The 20007-nt window shown below is 36.2% G+C and overlaps 2 protein-coding genes across 6 annotated transcripts; one reads left to right on the top strand and one right to left on the bottom strand.

Moving 5' to 3' along the window:
• Window positions 1-1585: 1585 nt before the first annotated feature.
• On the bottom strand, window positions 1586-7333 carry utp15 (UTP15 small subunit processome component). The gene is made up of 12 exons (XM_028457630.1): window positions 7164-7333; window positions 6570-6682; window positions 6348-6440; window positions 6089-6273; window positions 5048-5226; window positions 4798-4923; window positions 4580-4715; window positions 4350-4434; window positions 3919-4074; window positions 3461-3562; window positions 3217-3350; window positions 1586-2285 (listed from the first exon to the last, which is right to left on the bottom strand). The coding sequence occupies exons 2-12, from the start codon at window positions 6657-6659 to the stop codon at window positions 1985-1987; spliced, it is 1587 nt and encodes a 528-aa protein (XP_028313431.1). The 5' UTR covers window positions 6660-6682; window positions 7164-7333; the 3' UTR covers window positions 1586-1984.
• Window positions 7334-8264: 931 nt separating this feature from the next.
• Window positions 8265-19727, top strand: LOC114469942 (uncharacterized). Of its 5 annotated transcripts, XM_028457856.1 has the most exons (8): window positions 8265-8283; window positions 9250-9612; window positions 10482-10644; window positions 11463-11792; window positions 14543-14590; window positions 14709-14861; window positions 14991-15187; window positions 18389-19727. In XM_028457856.1, exons 2-7 carry the CDS (start codon window positions 9400-9402, stop codon window positions 15185-15187), a joined length of 1104 nt encoding a protein of 367 aa, XP_028313657.1. In that variant the 5' UTR covers window positions 8265-8283; window positions 9250-9399; the 3' UTR covers window positions 18389-19727. The 5 variants fall into 5 exon arrangements, with proteins under 5 accessions (XP_028313657.1, XP_028313659.1, XP_028313658.1 ...); XM_028457858.1 differs by lacking the exon at window positions 8265-8283 and having other exon boundaries at window positions 9248-9612; window positions 14546-14590; XM_028457857.1 differs by lacking the exon at window positions 8265-8283 and having other exon boundaries at window positions 9248-9612; window positions 18403-19727.
• The last annotated feature ends 280 nt before the right edge of the window (window positions 19728-20007 follow it).

Below are 20007 nucleotides of genomic sequence, written 5' to 3'. Positions count from 1 at the left end.
TTGTTTTCTGTAATATTATACTAAAACTAAATGTATTTGTATCATATTCATACTTACGTGCTACTTTTCTTTCTTTTTTTACTAAATTTGTGTTATATAATTATTATTAATATCTCTATAAAACAGTAATTACCAACCTTTTTGAGGTCGTGACCCAATTTTCACAAATTTCTGTCGAGCCCAAAGACTTTTTTTTTTTAAATTATTAATAATTTTTTTATCACGTGAGATAGTGTTACGAGCATCACTATTCAAATGTTTATTATTGTTTCATTAATTAATTTTATACTGCAAATTCTTTTTAGATGAGATTTATAATTGAGAAAACATGGAATACAGTTGCTTAAATTTGCGTGTGGTGTCTTTAATTTGTAATAGAATAATTACAAAAATACAATTGTGTTTTTAAATATAATTTAATTAATTAATTGTAACATTTGTATACTGTTTTTTTTTTAACTACATTTATATTTGAGGAAGTGAAAGTATAGAATACAGTTATTTGAGATTGTATGTGGTGTGTTTTAATTTGAAAAAGAATAATAATATAAAAAAAATGTAGTTTGATTCAGTATTTTTTTTTTTTTTTTTTTTTTAAATCATTTCAGTCAACCTCAAGGTTGAAAACCCCTGCTGGAAAGTGTCCTTAAATGCTGAGAAGAGTCTTACATCTTTTTCTAAGTAAAGATTGAGAAAATAGGTTAAACATCAATATTTATTTCCATAAAAAAAGTTTTGGTAAAGTAGTAACTTAAATTACAATATATGATCTATTTACAGTTAACTTTGACACCTTAACCCACTCTAAGGAATGGAATGGAATCTATTGTAATTTCTTACATATAGCTAATTTAATTTTAAATAATTTCTTCATTACTGTGGATTTTATTCTATTATATGGATTTGTGTTTTTTATTTTTGACTGTATCATTTTTCTTTTGGTTGTACAACTTGCCCATCCCTCCTTTTGCAAAACCTGAAACCTGATTGGATGCCTCATGTGATTGACAGGTCTTAGTATGTCAAAAAAAACCCTACAGAAGAATTTGTAAAGTTTTGAGCGATCAAGTTTGATTTTAACAATGATGAAAACTTAGTGTAAAGCCAACACTATAAAAAATAGGATAAAGATTTCAACCACTGATTTAAAATTCAAGGACATGTCTATGATTATGTACGCACACAGGTTTGGAATATGATATAGTGAAAAAATGCACTAAGGTTTTGATAAATCAAATCAAAATTTGGTTTTAAACTCTGTAAACCTGGAGTTTATCATGTCAGCCCACACAGTCATTGATAGATTTCAGTTTCACTGCATTGTTCTCTCTCTACAAACCTTAAGACCAAACCACCTCCTCCTCCTTCTATTTCCCAAACCCCATTATTTGCATGCAATCGTGGTAAATCAGTGTAAAGTTTAAATTAAAGATGTGTTACTGGGTTATGGTTGGAAGATAAAAGCCTCATTTTATTTCTACCTTTTCTTTTACTTCTTGTAGAAAAAAAACCCACAGATTATTATATTTCCATATCTAGCTAAACAAATTCAGCACCAAAGAAAGTTCACACAACGCCTTAAAATTTTAAATCTTTGTAATTGTTCCATTTTAATATGACAAAGATTTATTCTTTTCCTGCCTATAAAATTATGTCTAATATGAAAACACATACAAGGTGGAATTTTACACTTGACAATTCAATTAAGTGTAATCACAAAACTTCCAATAAACAGAAAGTGTTGTTTTCCATCCGCGCACAGCAGCACAGATTCTTCAGAGACACTGCGTTAAAACACCAGAATGAAACGTATCGTATCTTTGAAAATCTCTTCATAGATGCAGCAAATGCTTTTGGTAAAGTCTCCAACATTCATTCAGCCCAGCACGTCAGAAAGTCTGAGTCTTCTGTTCCACAAAAAGGTTTTAGAGTTGAAAAGACACTCTAAAGTGAGTCCAAACGTGTCCCAGAGCCCCCGTGTGTTTCAGCTGACTTGCACTTGTGATCTTGAAGTACTTCCTTCTCCGTGAGAGATGCCATTGGAGCTGCTGATCCCAGAGCATTCCACCGCATTCCTCGGTAGAGACGAGGCAAACAGGGTGTCCAACATGCCCAGCACCTCCAGGAGCTCCCTCTGGTAGTCCAGCTCTCGCTCCAGCAGCTCGTGCAGACGGAGCAGCTGTCGATCAATGACTGGAGACTGACCGATGATGGATCGATAGATATCCAGGATCATCTCTGCTGGTGTGACCAGGACAAGAGTGAACCGAGCATCCACCAAGTTCCTAAAGAAGAGAAATATCCAACATTAATGGAGGAACACATGAAAACAACTGGAAGCTTTGATCACTGTTATTAACTATATATACTATATAGTGATGCACGATATTTTCGCCATATTATAAACATTAGTCGATATTAGGAATGTAACAAAATTTCGCGAAATAAAAAAACGGCGATATAAAACTCAAAGGTTCACAAAATAAAACCTTAGATTGGTACATTTCTTTTCATTCTTTAATTTTAAGAACACTGTCTTCTACTTTTGTAACTCTTAATTGAGATTTTTCTACGTCATCTCGTGAGCCTTTATCGTGTTTTTAACTATTTTGTTACATCCCTGGTTGATATTGACTTTAATTTCATCAATAAAATTAAGAGATAAAGTAACGAGCTTTGTTTCCTTGATCAACCCATAAAAATCATATGAAGCGGCACCATCTTGTGTGTGTTGAGCAGACTGCAGGGCAGCTTGTAAATCAACTAAAGTACTAGAAATTGCCACAGAATTTACCGATTTCCAAACAGTCTAATGTTCTTTGTCATATTTAGCTGTGACACTGAATGCTTGGATAACGCAAAAATGTTACTACCTACTTTTCTACTCACATTTTGTATTCAAGTCGGACAGACTATAAGTATCCTTGTTGCTTTTATTTGAAAACAAACGTCATGAATAAATATGACATGTTTTACAGAACGTTAAATTAAAGTATTTTTTTTATTTTGCATAGGAATGATTACTGATGTTACATCATTTTCTGCTTCGTCTTATGTCTGTATTTGCCAACACGCCCAACGTGACGAGTTTGAAGAATCATTCTGAAGTCCATTCCACGACAGAAACTTGATGTAGTTGTAAAAATACCAACATACCCGCTATCGACCAAAAATCCAATAGCGTACATCCCTAATACTTTAAGATCCATCTCTCACCCAATCAGGAAGTTGAGTATCCGTGAAAGCTCCTGTTCGTCTCTTCCCGCGAGAGCGTTCTTTAAAGTTCCTCTTCGATTCAGCTCCTTAATGACAGCCACGGTGACCTCCGGCTTTCTCCGTCTAGTCCATGACTTTAAATAAAGATACGTACGATTTGTTGATACAAGGAATAATCCAGAGCCTTAGTGACGACTTACAGGAACACTGAAGGATGAGTGTGATGCTACTTTCAGTTACTTACCTCCAAAGCTGTATCCAAGGCTTTGGATACGTTAAATTTCTTGAGCTGTTTGTCATGTTTAGCCAAATGTTCTTTCACTTGTTTCCCAACAAGGAAATCGTCCTGGAACGAGATGGAAAGAAAAAAACTTTTTATTATTGCGTATAAATGATATAAGAATCCAGTTATGATTTCATACCTTTTCTCAGATTTTATTTGCATTATCTTTTTGACTATTACCAACGAAAGTGTGTATTTTTGTACTTCGACTCATTTAATACTGTTTGATGTTTTTGTATATGATACACCCTTTGTGTACTTTATGTTTGGGGGATGCTTATTTTCTGTTTAAGTCACACCATGTACCCATTACTGTCGTGTAGAAAATTCCCCACAAATAAAAAGTGTAATTTATCTAATCTAAGTCAAAGGGAAGAATAAAATGCTGAGGTTGCTGCGTTGTTGATGTATAAACGTACCTGTTTGGGGATGTAGTTTTTCCCTTTCACAAACATTCGATAGGAAGGTCGCCGTCTCTGTTGACTTGTGCTATCCTTTGACTCACTGGGGCTTTTCTTGTGTTTGATGCTGAGGACACTGTTGGTCATTCCCACCACGATGGACTCGTCATATGGCTGAGAAAACGTAAACACAGATTCATCCATTTAAAAACAATGGATGCTTATTTTGATGTCAGAGTCTTTTCATTTTGAATCAATGATACATCAGATTTTACTGACCATCATGAAAAAGTGGTGAATTATTATGCAATATTATATATTTATTAATTCATTTCTTTTTGCAAGAAAAAAAACATGTGTCGTTGTCATGAAAACGTATTTTGAGTTGCAGATTTAAGGGTAATGTTCTAACAATAAAGGCATTTTAATCAAATGAACATTTTACTTACAGCCAAAGCCAGACTGAGGATGGAAGCAGGATAGTCAAAATTATGAACCACTTTATAATTGGTTGTGTTGTAGACTTTGACGTGTCTGAAAGACAAACAAAGGCTCAGCATCACAATGAGTTCAATCAAACAGGGAACTCTTTAAGAGAGTTTCAATTTTCTTCTACTACTACTTCGTAGTAAATACAGCAGCCTGTGACCTCCACAGTGTAAAAACAGACTGAACTCACCGGTCCAGAGAAGCAGAAAGCAGCCTCTCTCCATTCTTGCTGAGACACAAACATGTGACTGTTTTGTGATGGTTCCTCAGTGAAACCAGTGGCTGGCCTTGTTTCAGCAGGTCCCACACTTTCACAAAACGTCCTCCTGAAGGAAAAGCACGGGAACATTTATTATGAGGTCCATGATGACCACATCGGCACACGTCCTGGCTGTGTTTTTAACGCACCTGCAGAGACCAACAGTCCCTCTGAGGGATACAGGAGGAGGCTCTCCACCGGCTGTTCGTGATCCATGGTCATCACGCTTTTATCCGTCCTCACATCAAAAAGTTTCACTGTGTGGTCGTATGATCCTAGGGAGAAAATAACATTGTCATTTCAACATGAAAAGGAGCAGAGCTTTGCATCCATGAGATGATTTGATTATTGGGGCATTTTGACAATAGCATAACTTCCAATCCGAGCTCTTAATCCCACCTGTGATGAAGAGATCTCTGTTGAGTTTGCTGGTGACGCCACAGCGAATGTAATCCGTGTGCTCCCGGTAAGTGTTGAGCTCTGTGGCATTGGGGATGTCCCAAAGTCTGCAGCTGTAGTCGTCGGAACCAGTGACGATTTGGTAACGATCTGATGTGAAGTCTGTTAGATGAACAGCTCTGGGGAAAAAGAAAAAAAAAAGAATAAATCAAAGTGCAACATTTAAATGAGTTCATTCATTCATTGATTTGAGCTATTAACAGAGCAGTGAGAGTCTGAGCAGATTGTCAGAAGTCTTGGAATCATCACGACTCTCAGTCGATGGATCACTCAAGAGATCATCATACAATGCAACAATATATGTAAAAAAACTAACACTGGAATAAGGACCTGAGCCTTAACCAGTACAAAGGCAACAAACTAGCCAAATGGTGTCTATCAGAGGCACAAAATTATCAAATACACTTCCAGAAAACATCAGAAACTGTGGAGATTACCCAACCTTTAAAGCAGTTCTCAAAAATTGGTTGAAAACAAACCAGTCATACACCCATAGATAATGTTGTACTCTTAACTCCTGACTGTTGTTTTTTTATTGTAAATAGTATATGTGGTCTCATGTTTTCTGTCATCAGTCAGATTTAATGTTTATTTCATTTCATTCACTGTATTTACTATATTGTATCACGTTTAGCTGCCTTAGGACAACATATAAATGTAGCTTTTGTGCTAACTCTGGCATATTTATATTGACGCTGTTTGCTGACACATTGAATAATATGTAGTGTCCTAATTCAAATAAATGAAATCACTCCTACATAATAATACTAATTCAAAGTAGAAAATAAGCAAGGACGGGATTCTAGCTCCTAGTTTTGGTGTTTACATGATTTTCCAGCAGAGTAAACCAAATGGAAACATTCAAAACAACTGAGATGAGTTTCATCTCAGCATGGACGCAGAGAATCTTTCTATGAAGGTTGAGCCGATCTTCTAACACAGTTTAACTTGGAACCATTGTTCCACATTACTGATGCTTACTTGGTGTGTCCTTTGAACATCCTGAGCGCCGTCTTCCCACCGACATCAAAGAGCCGGACGACAGAGTCCTCGCATCCCGCTACGAGGAGCTGCCCGTCCGAGCGGAACCTTCCAGAGTACGCTGTGTCTTTAAAACGTGTGAATGACTTAATGGGCTCCTGAGAGAAAGGCCCGTATATATGGATCTGTGGAGAGCCAAATGATTAGATTGATATCACAGTACTGATACACAAATCGTGACTTTAAAATGTAAACATACTCTTGTGAATGCTGTCACAGCAAAGTTATATGGAGCCACAGGGGAAAAAGCAACATTTGATACTGCACCAAATTGTTTTATCTGGATTGGAGCCTGTGTGATGGTGAGAAATTCCCAAGAAAAATAAGAGAAAAAATTAATGCAAGAATCATATTTACAGGAGATTTATGAAAAGACAGTATAATTCATACAACAGCAGAGCAGACAGCCTTGTTGTCTTACCTTGTAGTTTTTCCAGTAAAGGGTGTCTTGTGTGACTTTTTCGCCAAGCTTTGGATATACATGGATTTTGGTAGGTTTAAAAGATGCCATAATGTGCAGAGAATAGTTTATGTCTGTAAAATATCACAAAAAAAAAAGAGTGAAAACAGTTTGTTACATTAACTAGATATTCAGATATTGTAGCTTGCTCATCCTAGACTTTGAGAGGGGGATAATTGACTTATATGTAAACATAGAGAAGGGTCCAGACAGGGCAGCTAAAAAACTGACAGACTGAAATAACAACACCAGGGGAAATTAGAAACACATCAGTCAACAAAGATAACTTGTGTAGATCTTCAGAAGCAATAAGAATTTAAATACGGAAAAACCAAACTAAGCAAGTCAGAACCAATATAAAAACATGATAAGACTGACTATAAATAAACACGGATCAAACTGATCACTTTTAAGTCAACCAAAAGCAAACAGTGCTGACTTAGTGTAGTGGAAACAGGTCAGCTCGCTAACAACGTGCTCATACAGTGCACAGACAGCAAACAGTGCGTTAGCTTGTTAGCAACACACAAAGAACAACCCCGCGACGAACCTCACCTTTAAACTAAAGAGTCCAGAAGAAAAAATACGCCAATGTATATTTTCACCTTCAGGGACAGAGACTTAAAACGATCAATAATAACAAAAGTTAATTTTTAACGAGTCGTCACGTTGTTTCAGGGCACACAGGAGGCCGCCATGTTTTGTGACGTCACGACACCGACTTGTTTGAGTGTTTTGTTAAAGTGTTGAAACGGAGTTAAATAGCGCCCCATAGTGGCAAGAAATCGACCAAAAAGGCTGCTCACGGAAAATACGGCTTTTCTCTCTTCTTATTAACAAACAATAAAGCAAAATTGTATGATCAGGTATTAAGGTATCAAGTCATGTATATAATGTATAAATAATGTATATATAATGTATAAAATGTCACAATTATGAGAGTGCAAATCAGTTAATTTATCAAATCCCTTAAAGTTAAAGTGGATACTCTTCAACCAATATGTAACATTTCATGAGATTTTTCTTCAGCAAATTCATTGATCTCAGATTAAAGTTGTCAAAACACCCATGAATACAATAAAATGTCATATCTTTAAAAATGTAAATAAAATCAATAAAATGTTATGGAGAACCATTAACATGGAGTTGTAGTGGACACTCTACTATTACTGTAATGAGTTTCATGAGATTTTACTGTAGCAAATTTGATTAATTTTAGATTTAAGTCGTCAAAAAAGCATGAATACAGTACAATGTCACATTTTCAAAAATCAATATAAAATTAATGACAAAGTGTTATGAAGAACCACTACCACATTGTTATACTGGATATTATCTACTAGAACTGTGATGAGTTTTATGAAAAATTACTGTAGCAAATTTAAATAATTTCAGATCAATATAGATTGAAAATGTATTGTTATGATATAAACGTATACGATCAAAAACATTTTTGATGTAAAATGAATGACAAGGTGTTATGAAGAATCATAAACACAGTGTTGTAGCTCAGTAAGAGGCTGTAATGCTCTTTGTAATGGGTAGTAAACCAGACTGACGTCTATGTGGTAAACTGTCATAAAACAAACCAAAAAAAAGAAGAAGAAGAAGAAAAAGAAGAAGTATTGTTTTGCTTGTGCGTCACTTCCGGGCTTCCGGGCAAACCCCTCTGCAGGTAGGATGTGTTTCTGCTGATGTTTTGTAAACTGATGCTGATACTTCACCCTCAAGCCCACTGTTTACGCATAAAGCCATGATTTAAAATGTTTTTCTTTATTAAACGAAGAATACGAAAACGTTCAATTAATTTTTGAGGGAGAAACTAGCGATATCTTGTAACTCTCGTCTAGCTAGCTTAAGCTACATACTGTATGTATGTGCAAGCTAATACTACCCTGTTATATAAACAGCCTCACCAAATAATAGCATGCAAAATGCAATAATATGAAGCATGATGTGACATTGGGCTAACTTATAACTTTTGTATTGATTAAGAAAACCTAATTCAAACTATGAGGAAATCGTGGTTCACCCAGTTGCAGATTTTTGAAAACCAAAATACATTACAAACCCCTCAACTAAATGAATTTTCAGAAAAAGACATCATCTTTGGTCTTATAATGAATAATTCACACCATTACATCCTTATCAACAATATTATTATGCTTGGACAATTTTTTCATACACAAAGCAAAATACTCAAAAATCAAGCCTCAATTTAATGGCTTTCACAACTAATTTTTACAATATTTTAAATCCCTTAAAATGCTTTTATATATATATATATATAATAAAGCAATAAACCTGTTAAACCTGATTGAATAATTTGCATCTGTTTTGTAGTATACCATTGGATCATCACCTGTAAAAGCCTTTATGTATGTAATATTCATTATACTGTATATTTTTCTTTATTTGTGTTTTTTGTTGTTGTATGTCTTTTTTATTCTCTTCCTCTGTGTAGAGATTGAACTTGTGGTTGTGACTTTAATATGCTATCCTATCTATTGTTCTCTTTGATATGACATTTAAGTGCCTGGTTATCTGTATGTACTTTGCACTTTTGCGAAATAAAATAAAAAAAAGAATACATAACAAACGCAGCTGGAGAGCTTAATGTTTGTCTCTGTTTTCCTTGTAGTTGTTGTCCAACCATCTCCTGACCTTCAACCCTGCATCGCCTCACCAACCCAAAGGCACTTTTTTCTATTTTTCTGTCCATCCACCTGACTGTCTGTCTGTCTGTCTTAATATTCAGTCTTAATCACTATCCTGTATCGTGTCTGTCATAATGCCGGGAGGGTCTACGAAGAAGACGTGTCCCTTCTGCCAGGGGATTTTATATTGTGCACAGAAGGTGTGCTCTCACTGCAACAAGGTGCAGCCAGTGAAGCAGCGCCTCAGAAAAAAGCTCGAGAAGTTTGATGAGCGTCGGGAAAAATGGGCGGTTGGTCGTATAAAGCACAGAAACGTAGCGTGCATCAAGGATGAAGCCGTCATCATGGTTTGTACAGATTTATTTATTTTTTTAAATGACATAAAAATGTTCAGATAGTATTGCAAATAAGACCTGTAGATTCTACTATAAATGTATTGACAGCATTTTCTTATTCAGTCATAGAATCACAAGGTTTTGTGACTATTTTGAATACAATTAGAAAATATGATTTTTGATGCTCCAGTTTTTAGTTATCTAAATGAAAAAAATGAAGAAAAAAAAGCAGAATATTTTTTATACATATTGTACGTATACGTATTATTGATGTTTGTATCAAAGTATTTTTGTTTTGTTTTGGTGTTTTTGCTTACATGAACTGTTCCTATTTACACGTACAAGAATGTACAACAAATTTAACTCATCATGTCGTCAGATCATTGCCATCTGTCGACCTGGGGGCCCACATGCAGCCTTCAGTCTAATTTTGAGCGCCCCCCAAAGTAAACGCAGAGATACAGAAAAATACAAAAAAAACAACAGCAAAATTACACACACAAAATTATTAAAGGCATTCAAAATTACAAAAAATACACAAAAAAATCAAACTTGTCAATTAAATAATTACACAAAATTACTCAAACACAATACATAAAATGAATCCCAAAACAACAACAAAAATACAAATAAAACCTTTGTTTTTTTTCTTTTTAAAGATCAAAATAGTTATCCTTCTAAATGCTTAAATGAATGTTGACAATGACCGTTCTGTGGCTCCTACTGTGATAATATTTTCCTATCTCTGTCCAAAATTGTATTTGCCTGAATGCTGTCTTCAGTAATGTCATATTTCTGTTAATAATCAATGTTTTTTGTTAGCTTTGTGGTTGCAAATTCCATTTTTTCCATTTAATGATGCAGAATTTTTGTCATTACAGCTTGAAAAATTTCACGCTATTGGTTACAAACCAATACTTCTACTTGGAAAAACGAAGAAGGAGCAAACAAAGTGCGAAATTCTCAGCCCTCGCTGCAAGCTTAGCGTCATTTCCCAAGACTACCTTAAAAGAATAGGCGTCTTTTTTGAGTTCCTTTGTGAAGGTGAGATGCACGCATTATAAACTTTATAATTAATTATTAATTATACATTAATAATAAGTGATATTATTACTGTATGATTTAGATTATGTATTAAGATGAAATTATGGATGTATTTTTTTTACCAAAACTCAACTGTATTTGTCACAGTTTCTTAATTGTTAATCAACAATTTCAAAGGGTGGCATACAACACAATTTGACAGAAAAAAATAATAAAGTAAATAGATGTCTGTGATCTTTACGAGTCCTTTTTTTAAAAACAAAACTCAGAGAGAAATGAAAAAAAAAAAAAAAAAAGTATTTAACTTAAATTAATAAAAGTAAACCTGGAAAAACAGAATATTTCTTTGAGGTTCAATCACCCTCTTCTAATGTAATATAATTACATAAAACAAAAGAAAAAAAAGTGTACATAGTTTTATATATTAACATATATACCCACATACAACACTTAAAAATAAAATGTACCCCAGTTATACTCAACACACTTACAAGTGTTGTTTTTAGTTCTTCTGACAAAATGCTTAGATTTAATCATTCAGTGATTGTCTATCTTTATCATATACAGAACAAAAATTACACAAAAGCTAAAGATGCAAATTGACCATTAACAAAAGTAACAGAAAAGGAATTCCATTCATTTTCATTTTATTTTAAGTATAGTATTCTGCTGCCAACTTGGAAATGTTTAATCCCTTTGCAACCCTAGATACAGTCTCAAAAAAATAAATGAAAAAATAATTATAATAGATTTGTAGATATTAAACAGATCAATGAGAATCAACATTTTGAGATGTGACGGCGTGTTGACCTGCACAGGTTGGAGCCAGGAGTCATTAGAAGGAACGAGTAACCAGGAGTATGAGAGGGTCACAGTGGGTCAAGTGAACAAGGAGGATGACGCAGACATGGAGGATGTGAGGAGCAGCAGGGAAGCGTGCATAGAGGAGCTGACGACGCCTGCACAGGTGAAGGAGGAAGAACCCGAGGTGCGGCAGGTGGAGTTGGGGAGCACCGCGGGTCGACAGGTAGATTTGGGGAGCACCGCTGGTCGACAGATGGAGTTGGGGAGCACTGCGGGTCGACAGGTGGAGCAGACACACACGCTGAAGCGGCACGTGGAGCAGGCTAATACAGCAGAGAAACAGGGTGATTATTTCAGTTAATATCACAATTAGTATCTGTATAGAAAGTGTTTAACACAGGTTACTTATCCTGGGTTCCTATGTTGTTTCCCCCCCATTTTTTAATGATCTGGGGTCTTGTTTATAAAACATTGAGTAGAATGTACACTAAAAGTGAACATACGTCACAGATCTAAAAATGCACGGCAAAAAAATATTCTGATTTATAAAACAATGCGTAGTTCACCTGCACGCACTTTTCATTTTAGAAATCACAGCCCAGATAGAAGTTGGCGCAGGAAAATTCACTTCATGTTCCGCCCTGGACACGCCCACATTCTACCATAAATGGTCAATGCAAAGGAACTCGTGTATAGAACTAGGTGTCGTGGCCAGTTTCCTGAATCGATTTGATTTCGATTCAGTATTGATCCTTCAAATTAATTTTGATATTAATAAGATGGTTCCAAACTTCTGACTTAAGTTTGGGCAGTTTACCCAGCGGAGCTTCGTCTGCCATGTTTGCACTGGTATGAATGCACTCTCGCGCAGTACTTGACTTTGCTAACGGCAGGCTATAGCGTGAGACTACAGGGATTAGAGAGAAAAAAATAAAATAAAAATCGATTTCAGTACTTATGAATTAATTTTGGAAAATTTAATAGATTTTTTTTACTCAGCTCTACTCATGAATGGTTTCTGCATCTAACCGAGCTGCTGACCAATAGGATTCTGCGATCGTTTGTGGCAGAAGTAATGAGAGAAAAGAATTTCAGAATGAGGAAGAGATGCGTGTGAGTGATGAAGGGCAGAAAATGTTTGATTTATTTTGTGGTCACAGTAATAGCGTAAATAAATGAATACAAAGTTATTTACAGAAGTAGTCACTGCAGTGTTTCTGCTACAGGACAAACCTGAGCCCACAATGCGTCACACCTTCACCGTTGAAACTCATCATTTCGAGAAGTTGTAGCGAGCACAGCTTACCTCCTCTGCAAGTTGGTGAAGTGCGCAACACGTTAAACAGTTTTCCATTGCTGTCTGTTACAGACACGGCAGTGCGTCAGGATACATGGATCATATGCTATATGCCAAATTTTTGTTCGATTGTATTCATATTTTACAGTTCATGCATTTGTTTTCACTCTCATCCTGAAAGTGAACTTTTAAATAATGACCTAATGTCCTACTTTTAACATCTATAACACAGCAGGCTTGGGTATGATTATGAGGATCCATAACTCTGACATGCGAGCACATTAAACATATTAAATGATTTTCCCACGTCTGCAAAGTGTCTGTGGTTCAGAGTTAACGTACCAGTGCGCACATTCTCACGCTACGTCTTTTTTTATAAATTACAACCTTTGCTTAAAGGGGACATATCATGGTTTTAAATCCTTCCTTTTTAGATATAAATCATACAGTTGTGGTCTATTTAAAGCGGAACTGCAATGCTTGGGTCTGAATTCCTCATTATTATAGCTCCACAGGCCCCTTTTCTACCCCTTTTCTGATGTGCTTCTGAGAGCAACTCGTTTTGGTGCGGTCTCTGTAAATGCAAATGAGACACTTCATACCCCGCCCCCTCTCGGTTCAACTCCACCCTGCTCGGCCACTTTTTGTAGTTTGATAGAAGAGATACGGCTATGTAGCGGCGCATAAACTTTTTATTCAGAGGTTATTTACAAAATGTCAACAACGGATGACTTGTCCATCCAGCCTTACATGTTTGATCCAGAGTCTGACCCGGCGGAGCGAGATGAAAATGATGATGATGAACCTGCAGAACCCTAACAAGTGAGCTAACACAAGCACGAGCTAACGCTAGCGCCAAGCTAACGTCACAAAATGCATTTTAATACAGTCTTTTTGGAGACAAAAACGGCAAAATGAAATGACTAATGAAAACTTTAGACTTAAATTAAATCACATAGGCCATATCATCAAGGATCTAAAACGAGCACACAGCGCTAACATATGAAGTCTGAAGACGGTGCAACTGCTAATGCTAACAAAACAATGACAGGGACGTCTTATCATCACACTTTTTAGTGTTATTTACAGCTTACCGAAGTGCTCTGTTTGTCGTCTCCAAAGATAGAAGGAATTGACCCTTCAATCAGACCAAGTCTTTTGGCAAATCCTTCTTTATACTGGCGTCATCCTTGAAGTGCTTCGCTCACACAAAAATGACCTTACCCACAGATGTGGGTACATTTCCGTGAAAAATAAAACTCAACCAGGCACATCGAAAAGGTTCTGATGCTGGGAAACGGTGTAATGAAGCGTGTGGGTTACTACTTCCAACAACTTAACATTTTTGACTTATCCTCTCGTAACTTCGGCATCCTTGAGCTTGGACTACAAAATCACAGCGAGAAATAAAAATGGCGGATTGCTCGAAGTGTTGGGCCTGGAGTCGATGTCTTAATTTGGCAGTTCCACTGCAAGTACTGTGACGTAATAGTTCAAAAAACGTAATAGAGAATAGAAAAATCGAAACAGATTAAAAAATATGACCAAAACAGAATATAAAAATATCTACGGATCACCTGAAGAGACTAATTTGATTTTTTCTGTACTTCTAAACACTCTAAATATACAACAAAATGCATTTAAGGGCTAACAAAGTGGATTTAGCATGATATGTCCCCTTTAAGAAATGGCAGACGCCACTTTTAAGCCCCATTTTTTGCGTGAGCAAGCTTTATAAATGAGGCCCCAGATGTTGAGAATTGAAAAATTAAAGCTTCATTTTCTTTAAACCCATAGCAGTCTCTGAGGGTTCTCCTAATGTTCGCCAAAAGAAAAAAAATTCAGGTACGTCAAAATGATTTGTAGGGTATTTGTATTCCTGCGTCGCCATTGATTATCAATATCCCTATTCACAGTGGATCTTGGTCTGTGGGTGTTTTAAACTGACTTTTCTTGGCTTTAGCTAACGTCACGGTAAAGAAGAGATTGTACGACCAAGTGATGTTATCGATGCGACTGCAAGAGGAAAAGAGCATTTTGGTTTTGGAGATGGTACAACATTGCATGTGGTTGCAGAAGCAGGCAGAGGAGATAAAGAAGAAGGTGGCTGAGAACGGTAAGCTGAAACAAGAACCTATCCGTTCTAAGGATGCCTTTCAAAAAATAAGCTTAAGTCATTGTCAAGCACAGAGTAAATAAATATTACTGTGATGTGTGTTTGTTGTGTATGTAATCTGTTGTGTAGACCAGGGAAATGAAGGACTTTGTTGCCTCTTAAGAAGTCAACTTTCCGAGGTGTCGGACCAGTTACAGGTGGTTCTCCAACAGTACAGAACGGCTTTGAGTCCAGGGACGTCTGTGCTTCTACGGAAGGAGGGGGAGGATCAAAGTGCCTTCAGCAGTTCAGAAAGCAGTGACGATAAAGAAGATGTCACAACTTAGGTAATTTACTTATCCAATTACTGTACTCTAGGCTATTTAAGGGTGTAGCGATTCATTTTAGCAGCGATTCGATTTGTTTCCAATTTGCAGTTGCTGATTCGATTCATGGACGATATTAATTTAGAACGATCCCAAATGATTGAGTAACTTTTTAGCCAAAATAATAATTCAACCAGTGTGACATAAATATCTGAATACTGTACAGTGCAGGTGGGGTTTCATAGCTTCCTGATGTTTCTTGTGAGGGAATCGTCTCTGAATAAATTATGGACATAAACAAGTAAACAACATTTAATGGCAAATGTTTTCACATTTTTATTTGAATAAAATCCAACCAATACTTCAGTTTAAATTAAGAGGATGTTAATTTTTCTGCTCACATTTTTAATAGAAATACACATTAAGGTTTACCTGATTTTTCTGCTTGTTTTTATATGTCAAAATAATACAATATTAACATAAAAAATTAAGTGCAACCTGCAAGATGCAACCTGTTCAGGTTGAATAAGCAGTGGCTAAATCTTTGTTTGTTGTCTGCTGGCGCGTGACATCACAGACAGTGTCTGTAACGTCTTTAATATTAAAAGCACTTTTAAAGGTCCAGTATTAGAGATCATCATAGTGAGTGTTTTTTGCTATCCACACACTCTTGTTATTGTTTTCAGCCAAAAAACTGCACATTACAGTAAAACACATGGCTATTTAAGCGTCTATTGTGATTGTGAGTCCGACAAATGCCGCTCCACCGTGTGTGTTTATCACATCAGCTGCAGAGTCATCTGTAATCTGTCATTTGTTTCAAACACTCATCGGGCGCTGCTACGTCGCTTTCTTGTCGTCCTCACTCATCATTTTTAAATGATTACTGATGATTTTAAATTATGTTATTATAGATTTTAAGCTGTTGAATGTTTTCTGTTGCAGTTTTTGATCAGGTAAAGCACATTGAGTTGCCTTGTGTATGAAATGTGCTATACAAATACATTTTCCTTGCCTTGCCTTGCCTTGCCTTGCTTTATACCCACAGGAATAGTCTCATTGAGTCACAAACACGGTACGAGGTGATAAAACGGCTACTAAAAGTGGAACTGATTGGGAGTGCTCACACTGCGCTTTGGATTATCTATAATTATTAACTAACACATCCATATAAAGTCTGCCGTGCTTAAATCCAATGCATTATTTCCTTGTATCGATACAGTCAATTGATTATCTTTTAAAACTATTTTTGATTAATTAATGTCATCCAGAAGGACAACTTACTTACTTATTGGCAGCATTGCAATAATTTAGCTATAAGCCTTTTCACACTCTCATACTAGTTTAGTTCTTCCATATTAGGTCAAAGGTCAAGAGGGATAAACTCGCCATGGCTGACGGTGTAGGAAGCGAGTCTGACAGAGATTTAGATTATTTTAGCCATTGGAGCATTCATTCCATGAAAGATTTTTTGGGTAAACGTAGTATCGGTCTCCGAGGCAGAAAGACGGACTTAGCTGCCAAAGCTAATGCTGCTAAAGCTAATACTGCACACGAGCTGAAAATTCGGTTTTTCCTGACTTTTCAAACTGTTTCAGCTGATGGCGTTACTCCAGTTCACTTATCGACCTGTCCATTTTGTGCACTTCCTTCAAATTTGTAAATTGAACTAAAATAATAGCTTCATAAAAATAATCATGGACCTGGTTAGTGAATAGTGGAGCTCGTAAATTTACCTTTTTAAAGTGAGAGTCTTTTTCACACTCGGAAATCTTGTTTGTCCCATCAATAATAATAATAATAATACATTTTATTCATAAGCGCTTTTCAAAAACTCTAAAACACTTTACAGTTGTTAAAACAATTACACAAGTCAGAAAAAGAAACTAACAACAATAAAGTAAATACAGAAAATACTTTACAATCAAAAGTTGAAAGCTTGGGAGATGAGTGTGGAAACAGAGGAGGTTTGTTGCCTTGATACGGCTTCTTTCATTGGTTGGATATGTGCATCATTCCCGGGTAGAGTCCTAATCTGCCCACTGGAGACCCAGGTAGTCAGTGTTTTCATTCACCAGTGGTGGAAGCGAAGGGACTGCCCTAGCTTTCATACTGCTGCTGAGCTGCTTCCATCTGTTTTTAAAAGTGCTCTGATCGGCCGAAATCAGCATCAGCGGAAAACCCTGGACAACTCTTCGAGTCCGAATATGTGTAATATTAATAATATGAACACTATTAAAACAATAAGTATCTCTGGAATAACAATAACGACAGCTCAGACTGCCAAAATCCTATGTAATAAGTCTCATATTTGAAACTTTGGTGGGCTTTTATGTTGAAACTACACATCAGAACTTGCTAGAAATATCTTAGCCATTGTGTTCATTTTTATGTTGGACTATTTATTCACTCAGATGAAATATCATGGCCTCCATCTTCTAAGGCTTCAGTGTGATCAGAATTAGGATGGTAAAATGAATTAAGTAAATAATCAATGAATTTACTCCTTAAATGCTCAATTCATTAATTAACTCAGCCATGTCCAAACTATTCCACAAAGGGCCGATGTAGCTGTAGGTTTTTTTTTCAACCAAGTAGCAGCACATCAAACTTGTAAAGTGTGTTCATAGGTCGGTGCTTGTATTTTGAAGTCCGTCCTTGGACTGCATTTCTGTTGTAATGCCGTCTATAAACAGGCACTTTAAATTAACTGGCGACTAGCTTGACCAAGGATTTCAGAGTGGAGGCTGGCTTGACCGCAGTGGAAGCGTCTCCATCAGCCTCAGAGTCCAGAGCGCCGATCAATACTGAACAAACCTAACGCGGTGATTTAACAACTTTATGCTGTTTATCTTTCTATTACAAACTGGATGACTTTTACTTCATCCACACTGCTGCTGCAGCAGGCTCTCTTTCTCTCTCTCTCGTTGCTATGATGAAGCAGTGTGCATCATGATCAGGATGATTCAGTGCTCAATTTTGTGGCGGCATGATGCTTATAAAACCGGGAAAAATCCACAATTTATCCGCGTCATTGTTGAAGCCACAGGGTTCAAAGCGTGAGAAAAACGTAGCGGCTTATAGTCCGGAAATTAGGGTAGTTGGATCGTAGGAATATAAAGTGATTCATTGATCTAATGGATGAATCGTTACACCCTAAATGCTGTTGTTTTCTTTTTCCACCGGAATGATTTATTTCTGTTTTCTTTGTGATTTATACAGCTTATTCTTTGCAGATGACGCTGCATAACCAACTGTGATGATGAAGAACATGAACACGATTTTCACCAGCGAGAGGCGGGCCTTATGAGTTTCCTCCTCTGAGCTCAGCTAGGGAGAGAATGAATGGTTTCCCTATAACAAACAGACATCATGTCCATGGCATTGTTTATAGTGTTCAGAAGTAAACATAATGGTCAATGGTCCACCTCCTTTCCTTCTTTAAATTTAGTTCACAATAAAGTTTTTTTCAAAATCCTCAAAAACTCAGTTTGTTTCGCCAAAAATCAATTTTTTTTTCATTACCTGGAATCCCTCCATTAGTACCAATGTTTTGGTGTGAGAATGGTTGGTGGGTATTGCATTAAAAGACCTACACCACTCTACACAGACAGACAGACAGACAGACGGACTGATGACTATACGCTTAGGCCGAGGGTAAAAACCTGTTCCTGTTGTGTCACTTTCAGATTTCTTCAGGAATGAGGCCTTCCTTAGCCTGTGACTTGTTGGACAAATATGCATTAACAATATATTCACCTCAATAATCAAATAGTTATTAGCCTAATGATCAATAAATTAAATTAAAAAAAAGTTGAGTGAGAGTCTTGCTTTTTCATGCCCATACATATCATTTACAAAGGAAAAAAACATAGACGAGACCAAAACACATCTCCACCAGTCAAGCACAACTATCAAAAGATATCTGAGAGACGTATATTTAACCATAATTGTGTGTTTATCATTTTTAGTTGTAAACTTTTCAGTAATATGACCATATTTCTTATGTTCAAACTTTTTCCATTAAAAAATAACCAGATAAATGTTTTCTCAACTTTAATCGAACAACCAAACCGCAAGATCAATTGAAAAACTACAAAGGAAATGTACGTAATTTGCTGCACTACACAGTGCGATGCTCTGCCATATTATTTTGTAGTTCCAATGTGTTTTTTCACTATTATGTGGAATCTATAACTAGAAGAGTTGGTTTTCCTCAAATGCAGAGCATGAAAACTCTTAAGAATGTAAAAAAAAGCAAGAAATTCCCACTTGAAGAGAGAGCTTGTATTTAATCAGTTTTATTTCTGTTGTCAATTTGTATCTATTTTATGACCATAAAACTAAGGCTTTTCAGGCTGCTGCCCCTGTAGATTTGACCTTTATAAAAAAGCCAATTTCTAGAAATACAATGTTTTTTTTTTATTTGTTCTGTCCTTGAACTAGTCTTTTGTCTTTATCTTACAACACCCAAACTGTGTTTCAAGACCTGAGGGAGAAGTTGTAAAAGAGGGAGAGAGGATATGATTCATGCAACAAAATAAAAGTTTACCTTTTTCCCCCCAAGCACTAACATTTGTTTTTTTCAACAGTTATTCAAATACTCGAGACAGTCACAGTTCCACGTGCTGCACAGGCCAGTTTTAATGTCAATGTACATTTGGAATTTTCTTTAGATATTTATTTGTAGATTGAGATACAAAAATGATCAGCGACACGTGCAGTGACTTGCAATGATCACTGCTCTGAAAAGATTTTTTTTCATTTTCTGTTCCTGATGACCAAACAGTATGTGTGAAATATTGTCTGAGTCACTGAAACTGAGGAAGGAAACTTTTTTT

The sequence above is a fragment of the Gouania willdenowi genome, chromosome 9 (genome assembly GCF_900634775.1).
Source record: "Gouania willdenowi chromosome 9, fGouWil2.1, whole genome shotgun sequence".
Classification (NCBI taxonomy): Eukaryota; Metazoa; Chordata; class Actinopteri; order Blenniiformes; family Gobiesocidae; genus Gouania; species Gouania willdenowi.
Note: the sequence above shows the minus strand (reverse complement) of the source record. Positions and strands in the feature narration are given on the sequence as shown.